The sequence below is a fragment of the Rutidosis leptorrhynchoides genome, chromosome 2 (assembly GCF_046630445.1).
Source record: "Rutidosis leptorrhynchoides isolate AG116_Rl617_1_P2 chromosome 2, CSIRO_AGI_Rlap_v1, whole genome shotgun sequence".
In the NCBI taxonomy this organism is placed as follows: domain Eukaryota; kingdom Viridiplantae; phylum Streptophyta; class Magnoliopsida; order Asterales; family Asteraceae; genus Rutidosis; species Rutidosis leptorrhynchoides.
In genome coordinates this window covers 592,461,830-592,484,909 of record NC_092334.1, presented here as the reverse complement: position 1 = coordinate 592,484,909, position 23,080 = coordinate 592,461,830, and the positions used below count along the sequence as shown (strand labels likewise).

At 36.5% G+C, this 23,080-nt stretch overlaps 1 protein-coding gene across 1 annotated transcript; it reads left to right on the top strand.

Annotated features, from left to right (window-relative positions):
- The first annotated feature begins 13,532 nt into the window (after positions 1-13,532).
- LOC139889908 (uncharacterized) lies at positions 13,533-15,953 on the top strand. The gene is made up of 2 exons (XM_071872820.1): positions 13,533-13,673; positions 15,567-15,953. Exons 1-2 carry the CDS (start codon positions 13,533-13,535, stop codon positions 15,951-15,953), a joined length of 528 nt encoding a protein of 175 aa, XP_071728921.1.
- Positions 15,954-23,080: the final 7,127 nt, after the last annotated feature.

Genomic DNA, 23,080 nt, shown 5'->3' with positions numbered 1-23,080 from the left:
TTTAATACTTTATAGCGAACGATTCAGCGTTTATTATCAAAAGGTTAAAAGCAATAAAAATAAAAATAAAAACTGTACATACTTACCTGTGAGAAAGAATTCTCAGAGACCTGCTTTAGCCGACTCATATGAGAGTCGTGTGATTTGGTTCTCCATAGCTACGTAAGCATAACCTCGAATCTTCAATATCTTTTCTTCTAAACATATAAACGGTCCTTCTCTGCATAGAGTAACAAATTCGGTATTTAAATATGTTTGATTATTTGAACATTTACCTTCTTGTGACCATTTTCCGTATTTATAACATCTTTCAAGGTGTCGTGCTCTTCTTTTTGTTGCGGATTTTGATTTTCCTTTACCAAAATGTATCTTATGATGATCTTTTCTGAGTTCTTTTCTTACTCCGTCCATTTTTTCTCTTATGAATGATTCCAGTTCACTTGGAAGTGTGTTATTATTATGTTTAGTAATCATAGCGTGTAGCATTAGACCATGGTTCAGATCAAAGGAATTCTTCATCTCGTAAAACCTAAAAAAAATAAAAAATCAGAATGGGGGGAGAAGACTAGTTCTTTAGGGTCTTCTAGGGAAAGACCATTCGGATTCCATTCTCGGAAACTACACGAAAACAGAATATCTAACTCTAACAGAAATAACTATTACCCTAAAAAGATTCGAACCTTCCCACACTTAGTTAGTTGTGGTGTCGAAATTGTGATTAACTTCATCTTCAACTTCCATTAGATTATCTATGTAATGTTTAACTCTGTGACCATTAACCTTAAATTCAATCCCATTTGAATTTATTAATTCTACTGTTCCATATGGGAAAACTCTTTTGACTATGAATGGTACAGACTATCTTGATTTCAATTTTTCAGGAAATAGCTTGAATCGTGAATTGAAAAGAAGAACTCTGTCTCCTTCTTTAAATTCTTTTGAACTTCTGATTCTTTTATCATGCCATTTCTTCGTTCTTTCTTTATAAATTAACGAATTTTCATATGCTTCATGTCTTAATTCTTCTAATTCGTTTAGTTGACTTAACCGTAGACGTCCAGCTTCATGTAAATCAAGATTACATGTCTTCAAAGCCCAAAATGCTTTGTGTTCAATTTCTACTGGAAGGTGACATGCTTTTCCGTAAACAAGTCTGAAAGGTGTGGTTCCAATTGGAGTTTTGTAGGCTGTTCTAAAAGCCCAGAGTGCATCCTCCAATTTCATTGACCATTCCTTCGGATTTGATCCTATGGTTTTCTCTAGAATACGTTTTAATGCTCGGTTGGTATTTTTAACTTGTCCACTTGTTTGTGGATGATAAGCGGTTGAGATTTTATGAGTTACTCCATATCTTTCGAGAACTTTCTCAAGTTGATTGTTACAAAAATGAGTACCCCGATCACTTATTAAAGCTTTTGGTGTTCCGAACCTAGCAAAAAGACGTTTTAAAAAGTTGACTACAACTCGTGCATCGTTAGTCGGGAGAGCTTGTGCTTCCGCCCATTTAGATACATAATCAATGGCAATGAGAATGTAGAGATTATTATGAGATTTTGGAAATGGACCCATAAAGTCAATACCCCAAATGTCAAATACTTCACATACTTGAATGACATTTTGTGGCATTTCATCAAGTTGACTTATTTTTCCTGCCCTTTGACAAGCATCGCAGGATTTGCAAAGAAGGTGTGCGTCTTTGAAAATTGTAGGCCAATAGAATCCATCATCGTAAACTTTTCTTGCTGTGAGTTGAGGCCCATAATGCCCTCCTGTTAGTCCTGTGTGACAATGGTTTAAGATTTGACTAGCTTCATCTCCGAATACACATCGGCGTATTATTCCATCAGGACAACTTTTAAACAAATGTGGATCTTCCCAGAAATAGTGTTTTATATCACTAAAGAATTTCTTTCGTTTTTGGTACGATAATCTTTTTTCAAGGAATCCACATACTAAGTAGTTTGCATAGTCTGCAAACCATGGAATTTCACTATAATCTATCTTCAATAGATATTGATCAGCAAAGTTGTCTTGTATGGCCGATTCATTTAGAACTTCTAATTCGGGATTTTCAATACGAGAAAGATGATCAGCGGCGAGATTTTCTGCTCCCTTTTTATCTCGGATTTCAATATCGAACTCTTGTAAGAGTAAGATCCAACGGATTAATCGTGGTTTGGCATCTTGTTTCGAAAATAGGTATCTAAGAGCAGAATGGTCAGCATAGACCACCGTTTTAGCTAGAACGAGATATGAACGAAATTTGTCAAAAGCAAAGACAATAGCAAGGAGTTCTTTTTCAGTAGTTGTATAATTCATTTGTGCTCCTTGTAACGTTTTACTAGCATAATAAATAGGTTGAAATCGTTTTTCAATCCTTTGTCCTAAAACGGCTCCCATTGCAAAATCACTTGCATCGCACATAAGTTCAAACTGTAGATTCCAATTTGGAGTTATCATGATCGGAGCATTAGTGAGTTTTTCTTTAAAACTATTAAAAGATTTGATGCATTCATCTGAAAAGATGAATGGAGCATCTTTTTCTAGGAGTTTATTCATAGGAGTGGCAATTTTAGAAAAATCTTTTATGAAACGTCGGTAAAAACCGGTATGCCCTAGAAAACTCCTAACTCCTCTAACATTGGTGGGATGTGAAAGTTTAGCAATTACATCTACTTTAGCTCTATCCACTTCAATTCCTTCTTTTGAAATTTTATGACCAAGAACGATGCCTTCTCTAACCATGAAATGGCATTTCTCCCAATTAAGTGCTAGATTTGATTGTTCGCATCTAATAAGCATTCGTTCAAGATTAACTAGACATGATTCAAATGTATCACCGAAAACTGAAAAGTCATCCATGAAAACTTCCATGCATTCTTCTATCATGTCGTGAAAAATCGCCATCATGCACCTTTGAAAGGTTGCAGGAGCGTTGCAAAGTCTAAATGGCATGCGTTTATAAGCAAAAGTACCATAAGGGCACGTGAACGTGGTTTTCTCTTGATATTCGGGTGCGATTGGAATTTGAAAATATCCGGAAAAACCATCAAGAAAACAATAGTAACTATTTCCGGCTAATCTTTCCAACATTTGATCAATGAAAGGTAAGGGAAAGTGATCTTTTCTGGTGGCGTCATTTAATTTTCTATAATCAATACAAACGCGCCATCCTGTTACAATCCTAGTAGGAATAAGCTCATTTTTCTCATTTGTGATGACAGTCATGCCACCCTTCTTAGGTACGCATTGAACTGGGCTTACCCATGGACTATCAGAAATTGGATAAATTAAACCTGCATCTAGCAGTTTAATAATTTATTTCTTAACAACATCTTGCATATTTGGATTTAGTCTTCATTGGCGTTGCACTTACGTTTTATGACCTTCTTCCATAAGGATTTTATGTGTACAATACGAAGGACTTATTCCTTTAATGTCATGAATCTTCCATGCAATAGCTGGTTTATGAGCTTTTAGCACAGAAATGAGTTGAGATTTTTCATTTTCTGTAAGAGAAGACGATATTATTACAGGTAATTCAGATTCACCATGTAAATAAGCATATTTCAAATGGTTTGGAAGTGGCTTTAACTCTAATGTCGGTGGTTCTTCTATTGATGATTTATATCGATATCTGTCTTCTTCTTTTAGCATTTGAATTTCTTCTGTTGTTGGTTCATATCCATTAGCCATAAGTGTAGCTAACATTTCAGTTTCATCAATTGGTTCAGTTCCTTCTCCTAAAGAACATTCTCCTGTCCCTTGTAATTCTGGAAATTCTTCTAACAATTCTGCATATGAATCTATAGTTTGAATATAATAACATGTAACATCTACAGATTGCGGTTGTTGCATGGCTCTATCAACAGAAAAGGTAACACTCTCGTCTTCTATACTTAGGGTCAGTTTCTTACCAAACACGTCTATTATTGCTTTAGCCGTGTTTAAGAATGGTCTTCCTAATATGAGAGGAACTCGAGAATCTTCTTCCATGTCCAGAATAACAAAATCTACTGGAAATACTAAAGTACCAACTTTAACTAGCATGTTTTCCATCATCCCTCTAGGATATTTTACTGATCGATCGGCTAGTTGTATACTTATTCGTGTTGGTTTCAATTCTCCAAGGTCTAGTTTAGCGTATAGTGAATACGGCATTAAATTTATACTAGCACCTAAATCTGCCAATGCTTCTATTGAACTAAGACTACACAGAAAATATGGAATTGTGAAACTTCCTAGATCAGATAATTTTTTTGGTATCATATTCAACAGCACTGCAGAACAATTAGCATTCATAGTAAAAGCCGAGAGTTCTTTCATTTTCTTTCTATTTGTGATTAGGTCTTTCAAGAATTTAGCATATCTAGGCATTCCTGAAATTACATCAATGAAAGGAAGATTAACATTTATTTGTTTAAACATATCCAAGAATTTGGATTGCTCGACTTCAAGTCTCTCTTTTCTCATTTTACTTGGGTAAGGAAGTGGTGGTTGGTATGGTTTAACATAAGGTTTAGCCTTAATTGTGTTATCTTCATTAACCTTTTCAACTACCGGTTATGTTTCCTTATCTTGCTCAGGTTGTGGTTCTTGTGGAGTAAGAATATAGCGTCATCAGAAATTACAGGTAATTCAGGTGGTTTAAGTGTAATACCACTTCTTGTGGTAATGGCTTTAGCTGTTTCATTCCGGGGGTTAGCATTTGTATCACTAGGTAGACTTCCCGGTTTTCTTTCACCTATCAACCTTGCTAGGTTGCTTACTTCTTGTTCCAAATTTTGAATAGAAGCTTGTTGATTTCTAAATACTTGAGCATTTTGTTCATTGGTTTGTTTCTGAGATGTGAAAAACTGAGTTTGAGATTCAACTAGCTTCGACATCGTATATTCTAAATTTGGCTTTTTATCATCGGTTTGTGGTGGTTTGTATTGAAAAATAGGTCTTTGCTGATTGTAAGTATTATTTGATACTTGCTGATTGCTAGGACCTTGTTGATTGTTGTATGGAACATTTTGGTTATAATTCTGATTTTGATTGTAGATTGGTCTTGGCGGTTGATAATTATTCTGATAATTATTTCCAGTCCTTTGGTTCATGTATGAAACATTCTTTCTTTGTTCCATTGTTAGTTCAATACTGAGACAATCTTTTGTCAAATGTGGTCCTCCACACTGCTCACAACTAATTCGTATTGAGTGAATATCTTTAGTCATCTTTTCCATTCGTCTCTCGACAGCATCTATCTTTGCGGAAATGGAATCAAAGTCATGGCTAGAATCGGATCTAGCTGCTTTAGATGATCTAACGATATCTTTTTCTTGATGCCACTCATGTGAGTGGGAAGCAGTGTTATCAATAATTTTGTAAGCGTTAGTTGCGGTTTTCTTCATAATGGAACCACCAGCTGCTATATCTATGTCTTTTCGTGTAGTGATGTCACATGCTTGGTAGAATATTTGTACTATTTGACAAGTGTCTAAACCATGTTGCAGACATCCTCTTAATAACTTTCCAAATCTTGTCCACGCTTCATATAGAGTTTCATTTGGTTTTTGTGTGAACGTAACAATTTCTCCTTGAAGTCTTACGGCTTTAGATGCCGGAAAGAATTGTTTAAGAAAATTTTCAACTAAGACATCCCATGTATCAATCGCCCCTTCAGGTAACGAATCTAACCAATCTTTGGCTTCTCTCTTTAAAGTCCAGAGAAATAACATGAGATATATCTGTTCATCCTCCACTTCTCTTATTTTGAATAAAGTACAGATCCTATTAAAGGTTCGAAGATGTTCATTTGGATCTTCCTTCGGTGCACCACTAAATTGGCATTGATTTGTTACCATGTGTAGGATTTGTCCTTTGATTTTATAATCTGGCGCATTAATGTCTGGTTGAGTAATTGCGTGACCTTGGCCAGTGCGTTTAGCTCGCATTCGGTCTTCCATACTTAGAGGTTCCAGATTTTCCATGATTGAATTTGTTGAATCTGAATCACTAGAGGATTCTGATTTAATGGGTTGTTCCTCGACAATCTCTGTTTGAATGATTGGTGGTTCTGGAGGAAAGATTAATGATTCAGGATCTCTAAATTGTCCCTGAATATCCTCCGGATTCTCAATTGTGAAGTCGGGTTCAAAAAATGGATTATCGGAAATTTGAATTGGAGTACTTGGTCGACTTTATGACGATTCTAAAGAAAAATAAACGGCAACAATATTGGCTAGATATCTTGATCGAGTTACAGGTGGTGAACGTACGAAATGTGGTGAACGTTTTGCTCGGTGCATTCACTGAATATCCTATTAGTTATAAAAATAAAAATTATATAAGTTATCAAATTAATAGACTTTTCTGATTTTGCCCACGTTTCGAATAGCCAATAGATGCAGCAGGTAGCCAGGACCCTTTAAATCGGAAGCTCACAACTCGCCACTAACAAATCCAACTATTACTACGAACTAGAAAATTTTGGATGTCTATCAATTTAACCGCTTAAAATAATTTTTCGTTGAAGTTTAAAGAAATTTTAGAGAAGAAATAGAAAATTCTATGTCCTAAAAATCTAGAGCGTCGAGAAATAAGAAAGAAAAAGAGCGCGTCGAAAAACGTCGAAAAATAAAAGGTCGAAAAATAAGCGTCGAAGAATAATAAAAAGAACGTAGCGCGTCGAAACTTAAAATTCTAAAAACTAAAAATTAAAAGTTGCGTCTAAAAATATTAAAGCTTAGAGAAATACTATATCCAAAACGGCAATAAATTTAAAAGTTACTAAAATTTATAAAACGGCGTCGCAAAATTCTATAGTACCTAAATCTTAGTTTAAAGAAAAAGCACTTAAGGAATTTTACGGCAAAGCCTAAAAATCTAGAAATAAAAATAACTATGGCAAAAACTATGACTTAAAACTAAATACGAACGAAAAATACAAATATTACGCTAAAACAATTAAAAAGATATAAATATAAAAAGTGATAAAATCACTTATTTTTATAAAAATATTATTTTTATATTTATTTTATAAAAGTATTAAGTTTATATATTTATTAAAACTAATTAATACTTAAAATACAAATTAAAACTAAAAACTAAAATAATTAATATTATAATTAACCCTAATTATAATTAATTAATATTAATAATAATTAAAATTGTAACCCTAACTTGCAGACTGAGGTACAGGGGCTCTCAAATCAATCCATGCGATCGCATGGATTGTATGTAGAAATTTCATGCGGTCGCATGGCTTGGGTTTTCAGGCCAAAGTTGTTGGGCTTCTACAGTGACCAGCCCGAGTACTTATTTAGTTTTTTTTTAATATTTATATAAAATATTTATATTAATTAAATAAAAACTTATATTTTTAAATAAAAATAAAAATTTTATAATTTTATATATTTTAAACAAACTCTTAAAAATATATATATTTTGTTTTTCTTTTTATATTTTTGTATTTTTAATATCTAAAACGTATTTTTACAAAAGTAAACTAATTTTTTTTTATACATATATATAGCGTTTCGCTTCCGGCGGTTAAGCAGTTCCCCGGCAGCGGCGCCAAAAATACTTGATGTTAAAGCGAAGGGGTACAAAATAGTTATATTTTTACAAGGAAATACTATTAAATACGATACAATTTTACACAAGTTATTTATTTATTTATAGAGTGGATATACCTAAACCTTGCTACAACACTTATAGGCAGTGTACCTAATCGTACAGTAGTGTAGTTTTTAGTAAGTCCGGTTCGTCCACAGGGAACTTGCCAAGTTTAACGCTATATTTTTAAAACTATATTTGTATAAATATAAATATAAATATAAGTAGTATTATTATTATAAAATGGGGTTTTTACCATTTAATGACCGGTTTGTCGATTTTAAAACTTTAGTGGCAGTTAAAACCTAATGTAAAATATTAAAAATAAATATAACTTAAATTAAAGCGTAAAGTAAATAACGATAATAAAAATGAGATAAATAAAAGTGCGATAAATAAAATGACGATAAATAAAAAGTACGATAATTAAAAGTGCAATTAAATATGAAATGACAGTAAATAAAAGTGCGATAATTAAAAGTGCAATTAAATATGAAATAAAGGAATTATGCTTATTTAAATTTCCGTAATCATGATGTTTGACGTGTTGATTTTAGTTTATTCCCATGGGTTAATTGTCCTTTGTCCTGGATTATTCAATATGTCCGTCTGGGTTTTGTCCATAACAGTCCATCAGTCATAAATATAAAGTGCGAGTGTCCTCGTCAAATTATCCTTATATCCGAAGTCAAATATTCCAACTAATTGGGGACTTAAACTATAATTACACCAAGTGTCCTTGTATATAATTCACCCCTATTTTAATAAGTCCATTGACTATTAATCCATTCCCGTATCTGATTAAATGAACGATTATTAGTACTTATAAATATCCCGCCCATCGTGTCCGATCGAGTGTATATGGTTATTTATAGGTACGTCCAATTGTAAATCTTTATATTAAATTAATAAACTATCATTTAATTAAATAAATATAAAGCCCATTAATAGCCCATAGTCTAATTTCCACAAGTGTCGTTCTTTTGTCCAAACCCCAATTATGGTACAAAGCCCAATTACCCCGTCTTAATATTTTAGCCCAACATCACGATTACTTCAGCTTAAATAAGCATAATAGTAACTTAGCTGTGAGACATTAATTTAAAAAGGTTGAACATAACTTACAATGATTAAAAATAGTGTAGCGTTACACGGACATAATTTCGACTTACACCCCTACAACATTCGCTAACATACCCTTATTATTATTAAAATTAAAATTAAATATATATATATATATATATATATATATATATATATATATATATATATATATATACACGTGAGAGATGGAGAAAAAAAAAGATGTGTTTTTGTTCAACCAAAACTGCGAAATTTATAGGACCTGACCCTCAAATTGGGGCCATGCGATCGCATAGAAATTGCACTTCCAGGCCATGCGATCGCATGGCCTGCTTTTCCAGCTCACACAGATTTGTTTGCTTTCTTGCCGACGGTTTTATATAATAATATAATATATATATATATAATTTTAAGAATTAATTATATATTATCTTATATTCATGTGCATAGTTGACTTGTAATTTTTAGTCCGTTGCGTCGAGCGTTGAGAGTTGACTCTAGTCCCGGTTCCGGATTTTCGAACGTCCTTGCGTACAATTTAATATCTTGTACTTTGCATTTTGCGTCTTGTACTCTTGTAATTTTGAGACGTTTCTCATCAATAATTTGAACCACTTTGATCGTACTTTGTACTTTTGAGCTTTTTGGTCGTTTGCATCTTCAATTCATCGAATCTGTCTTTTGTCTTCACCTTTTATTATTTAAACGAATATCACTTGTAAATAGAACAATTGCAACTAAAAGCTTGTCTTTCTTGAAGGATAATGCTATGAAATATATGTTCGTTTTTAGCATTATCAGGGAGCAGTTTTTATCATGAGGGGTTATCTTTTTGGCAGCCGATTTTGAGAGCATTAAGGGCGATTTTCAGTCACTTTTGGGGAATTCCAAGGTCACTCTAACGCTCCAATCATTCCGATTTCAAGGATCAATCTCAGCACTTATCAAAATTCATCGTGTTAGGTTGATTCTAAATTATCAAACAATGTTTTCTTTATTATTTGTTATCTTGATTTCTTTTGTTGCCATGGTTATTAGCTAAGTTATTTAATGTTTGTCTAGACTTATAAACCTATGTATTGGATGCTACTTATCAGTTATTCGTTTAATTTATGATGATTTGATGTTTGAATTAAAGAACGATTCTTATTAAAGCTAGACTTTTCGATTCAATTGGTTGTGTATTTGTTTGATAGGACGAGAGTTCATTAATTTAATGCATAAATTTACAATTGGTTTGTCTTAATTGATTGTTTGCTTACTCGGAGACGAGAGTAAATTGAATTCAAAAGGCTAGACGAAATAAGGGTGAATTATATACAACTAGAGTTGATGTGATTGTGATTCGAGTCTTCATCTCAGTTGAAATAATTGGTCACAATTAGGAGGTCTTAGGCTACGGGGAATTTCGTGTCGTGTAATCTTAATTGAAGTGTTTGCGCTGGAGAATTCCAGGTGAACCGACTAGATAATTCACATAAGTTAGATAATAACTGGGGCTTAATCTAAATGCATCCAATACTAGGTGTAAAAGGTCTAGATAAGCATTCGTTCTCCTATTTGATTACAACTATCTTGTTTTTTTATTTGCTTTTTGCTTTAAAGCTTAAATCTTAAAATACCAAAAAATATTGTTCTTTTCTGTTCTTAGATAAAATCATTACTAATTTGGCTAATCGTTAAATAGCCACACAAAACTATTATCTCCTAATTTCCATTTTAATAGATTAATTTAGTTTAATTTCATTAGTAGCAACCTTAATTTTTACGTTTAAATTGTCCTTGGAACGAATACGGATTTACCAACTTTATACTATTGCACGATCGGGTACACTGCCCGTTAGTGTGTAGTAATCCTTTTTAGCCGGTATTTTCCATTATAAATTATACACGCGATTTTACACATCAAGTTTTTGGCGCCGCTGCCGGGGACAGTTATGTCGAAAATTAAGATTGTTATCTATTTGTTCTTAGTTTAGTTTTAATTATAGTTTATTATTACTTTTCATTTATTCTCAGTTGAATCGGTGCGTTTAATCAGTTGTTAGTTGTGATTTCACAGATAACAGGTAGTGCATGCCACATACGCGTTCTTCAAATTCTCCTATTCTTCAACCATTTGACGAACCTGAAAGTGAGTTATTTAGAGCGTTAAGTCAAGAGAAACAGTCTACAGTGGATTCATCAGCTTCTTCAAGTGATAATATAATTCATTTGGGTAGTAGTTCTGAGACTGTGGTGCCCGATACACCACCTGAAATCAACGAAGTAGAAGACTCTTACGTTTCATTAGATATTTTTGAGACTGAAGAGATGGCTGATCAACCACCTCGTCCTCAGACTATGGCAGAAAAGTTGAAGGCCACCCGAGCTGGCCAAGGCAATTCGATTACTCAACCAAACATCACTCAGCCTTTCCAAATCACAGGTCCAATTCTGAGTTTGATTTCTTCTGATTGCCAATTTCATGGCAAGGATAGTGAGGATGCTAACGAGCATCTCCGTGTTTTCAATGATGTTTGCAACTTATTCAAGCTGAATGAGGTTGCTGATACTTCGATCAAGACAAGGCTTTTTCCCTGGACTCTTAAGGGAGAAGCTAAGAGGTAGTTAGATAAACAACCCGAGGGTACGTTTACCTCTTGGGATGGTTTGGTGGATAAGTTTTTATCAAAGTTTTTCCCTGCGTCTCGAGCTTCTAGACTTCAAGCAGAAATTTCACAATTCAGGCAAAAGAGCAGTGAGACATTATTTGATGCTTGGGACTGTTATGCTAATATGTTACGCTCGTGTCCACAACACGGGTTGAATGATTTACAAAAGGTCCAGATTTTCTATAAAGGTTGTGACATACCAACTTGCCAGAGTATTGATCAAGTAGCAGGAGGTACTTTGATGGATAAGACTGAAGAAGAAGCATTAGAGATCATTGAAAAGCAAGCTACCTACACTCACGAGTGGCATCAAGATCATGAGTTACCCCGTTCAGCTTCAGTAAAGAGGACCGAAACCACTGGTGCGTATGATGATTATGGGTCTATAAATGCTAAGTTAGACAAATTTGGTAGGCATTTAGAGAAGTTGGATAAGGATATTCATGGTATGAAGGTTGGTTGTGAATATTGTGGGGGATTACATTTAGCAAAAGATTGTGATGCGGGTTTGACTATGAATCAGAAAGAAGAGATCGCTTTTATTAGTCAACAGAACAACAATCAGTTTTAGGGACGTGCTCAGTTTAATAGGAATTTCAATAATCCCTATAACCCTCAAGGTAATCAAGGTTCGAGGTTCCAGTCAGGATCTAGTGGAGGTTATCAACAGCAAGCTCCCGGATATTTTCAGAAGCCCCAAGTCGAAGAGAAAAAGTCCAACCTTGAAGCGATGATCGAAAAGCTTGTAATATCTCAAACTCAGCTTGTTACTACTGTTACCCAAAACAATGAGAAGAATGATCAAATGTTTTGAAATCAACAAGCAGCTATTCAGAATCTAGAGAAACAAATTGGTCAACTTGCTAATCAAAGTAATGAGAGGAAACCGGGGGAATTACTGAGTAAAATGGATACTAACCAGAAGAATGGGCAAGTTAATGCTATCACCGCTTGAAGTGGTTTTGCATATGATCCACCGAGGAAGCCCGATGAGTATGATGTGCAAGTGCCGTTAGCTAAGGATAGTGAACCGGTTGTTGTTAGTGAACCGGAGGGGGAAAAGGAGCCAGAACAGGTGATTGAGAAGGTTGTGAGGGTACCGGAAACCGTTGCTGCAAAATCGGTAGTTAAAGACTATCAACCACCGCTCCCATTCCCGAGGAAGCAGAGATTGGAGAAGCTGGAGGCAGAGAAGTCCAAGTTCATGGACTTGATTTAAAAAGTTAACATAAATATGCCTTTTATTGATGTGATTGCAGGTATGCCAAAATATGCAAGGTTTCTGAAGGATTTGCTAACTAACAGGAAGAAGCTGGAGAACGTGTCTTCAGTCAGGTTGAATGCCGCATGCTCAGAGGTAGTTGCAAACAAGCTTCCCGAGAAGCTTGAGGATCCTGGGAGTTTCACCATTCCTTGTTTACTTGGTAATTTAGATTGTGTGATGGCGTTGGCGGATTTAGGGGCTAGCAAAAATATAATGCCTTATTCTATTTATTTACAGCTAGACCCCGGGGAGTTAAAACCCACGCGTATGGCTATTCAGCTAGCTGACCGCTATATTAAATTCCCTCGTGGAATTATAGAGAATATGCTAGTTAAGACAGGGTCGTTGGTTTTCCCGGCCGATTTTGTGGTTTTGGATATGGAAGTGGATAAAAGGATTCCACTTATTTTGGGTCGGCCATTTTTGAATACTGCTAGGTGTATCATTGATGTTTATGGCCAAAAGTTGACCCTGCCTACACTGATGATACATGTTATTTTCTTAACACTGTGGATGTCCAGTATGAGTTTTTGCAGGAATTCCCAGAGTTACAGGGTTCAGGAGAATGCTCATTGGTTGTAATTGATGAAGAGTTGCAGGTTGAGGAGGTGGACATTTTAACCGCCTTGATGGAAAACGGCTATGAGCCGACTGAGGAGGAGTTCAAGGAACTCGATCGTGATGCTGATTGCCGGAGCAAGTCTTCAATTGAAGAACCTCCCGAGTTAGAATTGAAGCCACTTCCAGATCATTTGGAATACTCTTATTTGCAGGAGGAATCTAAGATCCCGGTAATTATTTCTTCTTCTCTTACTATAGGTCAGAAAGCTGAGCTTGTAACCATGCTAAAGGCCCATAAACCGGCCATTGCGTGGAAAATTCACGATATCAAGGGTATTAGTCCCTCCTATTGCACCCACAAAATCCTAATGGAGGATAATTCCAAATTTGTGGTGCAATCTCAAAGGAGGTTGAACTCGCACATGCAAGATGTCGTGAAAAAAGAGATCGTGAAGCTCCTCGATGCAGGTCTGATTTACCCGATTTCTGATAGTCTGTGGATCAGCCCGGTACACTGTGTACCTAAGAAAGGTGGTATGACTGTTACCACCAATGATAAAAATGAGTTAATTTCCACTCGGACTGTCACAGGGTGGCGTGTTTGTATTGGCTATCGTAAGTTGAACGACACCACACGCAAAGACCACTTCCGGTTACCTTTCATGGATCAAATGTTAGAGAGGTTAGCGAGAAACAGCTTTTATTGTTTTCTTGATGGTTTTTTGGGCTATTTCCAAATTCCTATCTCGCCCGAGGACCAGGAGAAAACCACTTTCACGTGCCCGTATGACACATTCTCATACCGTCGCATACCCTTTGGCCTTTGTAATGCTCCGGCCACTTTTCAAAGGTGCATGATGGCCATATTCCATGATATGATAGAAGATTGCATGGAGGTGTTCATGGATGACTTTTCAGTCTTTGGTGACACTTTCGATTCATGCCTTCTTAATTTAGAGCGGATGTTGGTAAGGTGTGAGAAATCTAATCTTGTGCTGAACTGGGAAAAGTGCCATTTCATGGTACAAGGGGGCATAGTTCTTGGGCACAAGATTTTTAGGAATGGTATTGAGGTGGATCCCGCAAAGGTAACTGCTATTAAGAACCTTCCACCTCCCACCGATGTTAAGGGTGTTCGGAGTTTTCTCGGACACGCCGGTTTTTATCGGCGGTTCATTAAGGATTTTTCCAAAATTGCTAACCCGGTGAACAAACTCCTCGAAAAGAAAACACCTTGGAACTTCTCCGAAGAGTGCCAAAAGGCATTCGAACTTCTTAAGGAGAAACTCATCAATGCACCTATCATAATTGCTCCGAATTGGTCCCTTCTGTTCGAGCTTATGTGTGATGCATCCGATTTTGCTGTTGGCTCTGTTTTGGGCCAAAGGGTCGAGAAACATTTTCGACCCATCTATTATTCAAGCAAGACCTTTCAAGGAGCACAGTTGAATTACACTACCTCTGAAAAGGAGCTCCTTGCGGTGGTCTTTTCGTTCGATAAGTTCCGGTCCTACTTAGTCTTATCTAAGACTATTGTCTTTACGGACCATTCTGCTCTAAAGTACCTTTTCGCCAAACCGGATGCCAAACCTCGACTGCTTAGATGGATCTTGCTTTTGCAAGAATTCGACATCGAGATCCGGGATAAGAAAGGTGCTGAGAATCTTGCGGCTGACCATTTGTCTAGACTCGAGAATCCAAATCTCGAAGTCCTTCATAAGTTGAGTATTCATGATGATTTTCCTGACTAGTATCTCATGAATGTGGACAAAGTGGACGAGCCATGGTATGTGGATATTGCTAACTACCTTGTTGGGAGATTCTTGGAGAAAGGTTGGTCACATCACAAAAGGAAGAAATTCTTTAGTGACCTCAAGTACTATTTCTGGGAGGATTCTTATCTTTTCAGGCGATGTCCCGATGGGATGATTCGTCGATGCGCTTCCGGAGATGAGTGCACGCGCATTCTGATCCAATGTCATCATGGACCTACGGGTGGGCATTATGGTCCCCAAGTTACGGGACGAAAAGTCTATGAGGCCGGTTTCTATTGGCCTACTATCTTCAAGGATGCCCACCAAATATGTCAATCGTGCGATTCATGCCAACGGGCGGGTCAAATCACCCAACGATATGAGATGCCTCAAAATGTCATCCAAGTTTGTGAGGTTTTTGATATTTGGGGGATTGATTTCATGGGCCCGTTCTCGAAATCTAATAATAAGCTCTACATTCTTGTTGCCATCGATTATGTTTCAAAATGGGTCGAAGCACAAGCTTTGCCCACTAATGATGCACGAGTTGTTGTTTCATTTCTTAAACAACTCTTTTCTCAGTTTGGTGCCCCGAAAGCTTTAATTAGTGATCGGGGAACTCACTTTTGCAATGCCCAACTTGAATAGGTGTTGAAACGATACGGGGTGACCCATAAAGTTTCGACATCCTACCATCCTCAAACGAATGGGCAAGTAGAAAACACCAATCGAACTTTAAATAGGATTCTTGAAAAACGATTTGTTCTAATCCGAAAGAGTGGTCATTCAAGCTTGATGATGCCTTATGGGCATAAAGAAACGGCGTACAAAACGCCAACCGGAACTACTCCTTTTCGTTTACTTTATGGTAAAGCGTGTCATCTCCCGGTGGAGATAGAACACAAGGCTTTTTGGGCTCTCAAAACGAGCAATCTTGATCTTAAGGAGGCGGGTCGCCTTCGTTTGAGCCAATTAAATGAGTTAGAGGAATTAAGGCTCGATGCTTATGAAAATTCGTTGATTATAAGGAAATGACAAAGAAGTGGCACGAAAGTCATTTAAAAGATCCTAAAGAATTTAAGGAAGGGGATCGTGTGCTTCTTTTCAATTCACGTTTTCGTTTATTTCCCGGAAAGTTAAAGTCGAAGTGGTCGGGACCATTTATTGTTCGTAAGGTGTTTCCCCATGGGGCCGTTGATTTGGTTAATTCAAAAGGGGAAGAGTTTAAGGTGAATGGTCATCGGATCAAACATTATGTCGATGGACCGCAAGAGGTGGACGATGAGATTAAACTCATCTTTACCTCTAACGACGCGTGAAAATCTTGATTATAATTGGTTGTTGCAGAGTTTGTAAACTTTTTGCTTTTGTTTTGTATATTTCATGCTTGAAACAGGTGCAATATGATCAACATTAATGTTTTGGTTCATTAGGGATGTGATTTGGATGTTAAATATTCGATTGATGTGAAAAAGTATGTCATAATTCGAGCCTGGGCAGTTGCGCGCCGCGCAAACAGCTGCGCACCGCGCACTTGTAAATAAAAATAGCTGCACGTTTTGTTAAATCTCTGACCTAGTTTCACGATATAGCGTGCACCGCGCAACACGCGCCACGCATGTTCTGCGCGCCGCGCATTTCGGTCAGCAGAGCCATTCGCTGTTTAATTTAACCAGAATCCAATTGTTTTAATCCGAAATTAAACGGGTCCAGTCAGTTTTTAAGGACTTTTAGGGTTATTTTATACCAATTTACACCCACTCAAACACACACACAACACATACGATCGGCATCTAAGGCTAGGGTTTCATCAATTTTCAAACTTTTTGTGATTTTCTCTCAAATTACTTGTGAATCATGCCTCCTAGGGTCCGTTTCTCTTACTCTTACACTTAATTTCATCTTTATTGTTGTTAGTTATGCTTAAATTGATGATTAATTGAAGTTAAGTGTGGGGTTAACCCTGATTCGTTTAATGCTTGATTGTTCACATGATTAGTGTTAATAATGCCTAATATGCTTTATTTGTATGATGATTACATGTGATTAGTGCATATTATTGATGCTAGGGATTGCTATGAGTTTAAAGCCGAATTTGAAATTTTAATTTGGGGTTTTTGTGTGTGAGATGGTTGATTGCTTTAATGAAAGTAGTTCATGATAGTGTAGGGTAATTTGAGCGGGTCAAGTGTGAAGCTATTATTGATGTTTGAGTTGGATTGTTAATGGAGTTGATAATTTGGAGTATGTGGAGTATGTTAAGAGTTTTTCATGTGTTATGGTTGTTTAAAAGATGATTTTTGAGTGAGTTAAGGTTTATGTTCATGAATTGTTAATCCAGGTTTGTTTGGAAATTGAATTTTATTGATACTTCTATACTAGCTTTTCATGTAACATGGCATGATATGTGTTGTGGATTTAGTTGGTTTTGTTTGTAAAGAAAGGATAGTGTTAATTTTGAGACATGCTCTTATGAGATGTTCAATGGGAAAAGGAAAATTAATAAATAAGAGGATGTTTGCGAGTTTAAATATAGCTAACACTAACTTTTGAGCTTTTGTGGTTGTTTTGTGGTTAAAATTGTGAATGCAGGGTCAAGCAAAGCGTACTAGAACTGCGCCAGGTGCACACGCACAACAAGAGGATCCTAGGGATTGGATTGAGTACGTAAGGAAAGAGTATCCGACTGAGTTTGCAAGGATAAATTCTATGGTTATTGGTCTCATGTGGTATTTTGATTGGAGCTTTCTTGAGGAGGCTCAAGTTCGTCGAGAGGTTGATACTATGCTGATGTTGTCTTATAATAACACGACTCTCTGCCCGTGGGAGAGGGTGTTTTCGCTTCATGATGATAATTATCCATTGTTATGCAAGGAGTTTTTCTCTTCGTTTGTGGTTACTAACACCCGGGATCCGAGTGAGCGTAATTTTATGCGGTTTCGTTTAGGTTGTCAAAATCAAGCGATGAGTCGGTCCCAAATTGCTCGAGCTTTAGATTTATATCCGGAATTAGATGATATCCGACTTCCGAATTATTTGATTAGGACTGAATTTTACAAGCATGAACCTTTTAACAATGTTGCTTTTTGGGGTAGGTTAACTGGAGGTGAAATTTTTCATGCAGGAAGAGTAGGTTATGAGAAAATTAATTTACCATTTGATAGGTTGTTGCAAAGGTTGGTGGCTTATACTTTTAATGCGCGGATGAATGGGAACGAGAAACCGAATAATAAGGATTTATGGTACATGGATCAAATTAAGAGGGGGAAGCATACTGACATTGTTGGTTCTATCGCTACTTACTTGAGCAAATGTGCAAGCGATACGGCTCCGGGAAAGAAGCTTTTAGGTTGCCATTATATTACTAAATTCTCGAGAAAATTGAATGTTGATTTGAGCAGGTTGCGTACTACAGATCAGAGTATGCCAGTTTTTGGTTCGATGTTCTATATTAATGGGAAGATTTTAATGCATGGTTTTTGAGAATTGTTTGGTTATGTATCGGGAACCTGTGGGTTCTGGTGCGGCAGGTATGAGTGCAGCTGGGACTGCGGGTGGTTCGTCATCTGGACTTAACACGGGAGCTGGTCCATCAGCTAGTACATATTATGCAGGTTCTTGGTTCCTGAGTCAGGAAGGTTGGGACAGTTTGATAAACAGTGTGAACAGAATGGGTTTAGATTATGGAGATGTTGCGGGTCAGGTAGAGAATCATGTGTTTCAGTATACTATGGATCAAGCTGATAATTCAGAGTTTCAGCGTGACATTCGTAGGCATAACGAGGCGGTGGAGAGACATAATGAGGAGGTTAGTCGACATCATGAACGGATGTGGCAGAGTCAGCAACGAACGGAGGAGCTCGCAAGGGCTAATGATTATGATACTGGGATGATTGCATATGGTGTTGATTGGGGACGCCATAACTCGCGTTTATACTATTCTAACTCGGAGCAGTATTATGGTACGACAAGTCAGGAGTCGGTTTATTACTATAATCAGAACCATCCTGAGCATCCACTGAGGTACAATGAGACAGCGGCTATGAGGGACGCGCAGTTGAGGTTCCAACAGGAGTATCCGGACGGGCGTCCGAATAGGAGCGGTTCGGGAACTTTCGGATGGCCGTTTGATGACTACCAGGGATGAGGGCCTGCGTGCTTGTTGATCATGTTGAATTTTGTTTGCAAACATTTTATTTGATAAGCTGTACCATTTCATTACCTATCTTATCACGGTGAGGTACCGTTAGAGGTTAAAGTCTTGAACTTTCAAAACATGTTCATTATTTTGAATGTGAAATCCTACATGAACATAAAAAATTCATACTTAGGTCACTTGCACCAAGGCGGGTGTCAACCGTATGAACGGTGATTGTATCGTGTGGTCAAAACCGGGCCATGCGCTAGATCGAAAACTTTAATAGGGCGATCCTCATTGTTTCTCCTAACAAGGACAATGTTGCACCCGACCACTTTGTATAATACTAGGAGTAAAGTCTCCAAATCGACACGCTTGCTGATTTATTTCAGAAGTTGTAGTCCAGACCAGTTGTAGGGTGACGAAAAATCTTGAAAAGTCATTTTTAACATCGACTGGAAATCTACCAGGCCTCAACATCAAACAGGGAAACTGGTAGTCAGACTTATCTCAATGAGGGAGATATGTCTCGTCAAATGGGGAGCGCACCATGATACACAAATCTGTGATTGATCAGATCCCCAGTTGGATAACCTCCGGAAAGGTAAGATATCAGCTTTTAAGACTGATGAATTTCAATCTTTATGATTGACTCAACGGATTAGATGATTACCTCATAATTATCGATGATATCCGGACGTAATGTGTATCCTCCTAAGCACATTATTTTCTTACCTACATCTCGCGATGTTAGGTACTGTGGGAGGCATTGGCTTGACCAATTGCGGGGTAGCCCGTACGGTTCTTTGGTTCGTTTGTTTCATCTTCTCGGCGCATGACTTCCACTTGTATCCCTTGTTTCATATATTTGAAGACATTATCAGGTTCGAGATCTTCTACATTTATTTGAATTACATATTTCGTACACTTGTTCGAATTATTATTATTGCGCCGATACTTTATTTGGGGATGTTAGAGATTTTGGGATTACACGTGGAAGTCACATTGTTGATATGTTCTCTTAAAACCATACCCACGCTAGTTTCTCTTTTGGTTTATGTTCGTTGGTTCTACTTACACTTATGAAGACGTTATCATTTAGTAGAAGATTATTTTCGAGTTGGATTTGCTTGAGGACAAGCAAGACTCTAGTGTGGGGTGATTTGATATTGCACATTTCTCATATATTTATCATGGCAATATCCGTCATTTTTAGTCCATTCGGATACGGTTTTGGTTATTATTCGCGATTACTTGGAAGATTATGATTTGAGAGCAGAGAAGTGTTATTTGTTTGATTTTTGGAGTTTATGGCGAGTTTATAACAGTTTATTTGATTATGGTTGATTTGGGATGAGACCAAGGCTTGTTGTGTGTAAAAACAGTGAAGAATTACTGAATATCCAGGTGCGCGCCGCGCAGATACTTGCGCACCGCGCAATTGTGCTTCAAAACAGATCAGTCACTTGTAAATTTTCAACAGCAAAAATCCTTTAGAAGTGCGCGCCGCGCACTTATCTGCGCACCGCGCAAGTCGAGTCGGCCAGAATTTAAATCCTATAAATAGGGAGCTTTTTTATCATGAAGGGTTATCTTTTTGGCAGCCAATTTTGAGAGCATTAAGGGCGATTTTCAGTTACTTTTGGAGAATTCCAAGGTTACTCTAACGCTCCAATCATTCTGATTTCAAGGATCAATCTCAGCACTTATCAAGATTCATCGCGTTAGGTTGATTCTAAATTATTAAACAATGTTTTCTTTATTATTTGTTATCTTGATTTCTTTTGTTGCCATGGTTATTGGCTAAGTTATTTAATGTTTGTCTAGACTTATAAACCTATGTATTGGATGCTACTTATTAGTTATTCGTTTAATTTATGATGATTTGATGTTTGAATTAAAGAATGATTCTTATTAAAGCTAGACTTTTCGATTCAATTGGTTGTGTATTTGTTTGATAGGACGAGAGTTCATTAATTTAATGCATAAATTTACAATTGGTTTGTCTTAATTGATTGTTTGCTTACTCGAAGACGAGAGTAAATTGAATTCAAAAGGCTAGACGAAATAGGGGTGAATTATACACAACGAGAGTTGGTGTGATTGTGATTCGAGTCTTCATCTCAGTTGAAATAATTGGTCACAATTAGGAGGTCTTAGGCTACGGGGAATTCCGTGTCGTGTAATCTTAATTGAAGTGTTTGCGCTGGGAAATTCTAGGTGAACCGACTAGATAATTCACAAAAGTTAGATAATAACTGGGGCTTAATCTAAATGCATCCAATACTAGGTGTAAAAGGTCTAGACAAGCATTCGTTCTCCTATTTGATTACAACTATCTTGTTTTTTTTATTTGCTTGTTGCTTTAAAGCTTAAATCTTAAAATACCAAAAAATATTGTTATTTTCTATTCTTAGATAAAATCATTACTGATTTGGCTAATCGTTAAATAGCCACACAAAACTATTATCTCATAATTTTCATTTTAATAGATTAATTTAGTTTAATTTCATTAGTAGAAACCTTAATTTTCACGTTTAAACTGTCCTTGGAACGAATACGGATTTACCAACTTTATACTATTGCACGATCGGGTGCACTGCCCGTTAGTGTGTAGTAATCCTTTTTAACCGGTACTTTCCATTATAAATTATAGACGCGATTTTACACATCAAATACATCCAAGCAATCCGGATCAAAATCTTCGAGTTGACATCCCAGACATACGCTTAATGCCCGAAACAAAGCTTGAAAGATGTAGCCCAACTGAAGACCTTTTGTTTAATTGCCCCATTTAATAATGACGCCCAACAAGTAAAATATGAGTTAAATATAGCATGGTTTCAAGCCGTTCAATTTGTCCACAGCGTTGACGAACCGATTAACCTACAAAAATTGAATCATCAATACCTATCATGGTATACCAATATGACGAATATTGATTTAAATTAGACGGAATCATCCATCTAAAAAGAGTCATTCAAATCTTGAAGGCCTACGAACAATGCATGAAAAGAAGAGAAACGGCTTCTTCATGACATTGGTGACAGGAACGAAGCACTTGTCTAACTTTGATGCTTCCTTGAATTGTCACCTGGTGAAAGATACAAATTTTAGTAGGAATACGATTGTTCCAAATATGCTTTGTGTATGTCGGCCCTTGTAGTTGCCCCGGAAAAGCAAAATACGGACCCCGTCAGCTACTATATAATCTCCATCGAAACCATAAGTCCACGAAACTTTATCTTCGCGAAGTACAAAAATATGAACCGACCTAAATATACCAAAGAGTTAGGAAGCCTCATTGATATCAAAACGAGGTTGTGAAAAACATACATGAAAATCCCATATCAATTAGGATTCAATAACAGTGATTTGAATACATAATTAAATTAGCTCACTTGGATATTCTGAAAAAAGTTAGTATTTGTTATAATTCAGTAGGCTTATAACTACCTTTAGTGGTTTGATTCTTGATGTTATAATTCAGTAGGCTTATAACTACCTTTAGTGGTTTGATTCTTGATGTTATAATTCAGTAGGCTTATAACTACCTTTAGTGATTTGATTCTTGATTTAGAATACTAATAATGAAGTGTAAGAACAAAGATGATAATGGAGAGAAAGAAAGAAACACTTTGTAAGTGTGAGAAATGGTGCAAGTTTAATGCTTGCATTCATGAGTATTTATAGCCTAAAATCTCAATATAAAAATACATACTTTGTGTACCAAAATTGACTATATGTATACACCAAAATTGACTATCCATATCTATATTATTATTATTATTATAACACTCCCCCTTGGATAGCAATTTTATTTTGTTGAAGATCAACTATAAATTACTGCCTCGTTAAAAACCTTGCTAAAGAAAACCCAGTGGGAAAAAACTTTAGCTAAGGGAAAAAGAGTGCAGCATGGAGTTGACTCCCCCTCAAGTAGACATCGCTTCAGCTGTTACATCTTTTGAACATGTCTCATGCCAATGTTATGAACGTGTGTTCTGAAAATAGCAGTTGGAAG

Excerpts from the sequence above, each read along its gene's own strand:
- LOC139889908 (XM_071872820.1), top strand. The coding sequence starts at position 13,533 with ATGGAGGATAATTCCAAATTTGTGGTGCAATCTCAAAGGAGGTTGAAC. Across the intron at positions 13,674-15,566 it reads ATAGTCTGTGGATCAGCCCG|GTGTTGAAACGATACGGGGT; the intron begins GTACACTGTGTA and ends CAACTTGAATAG.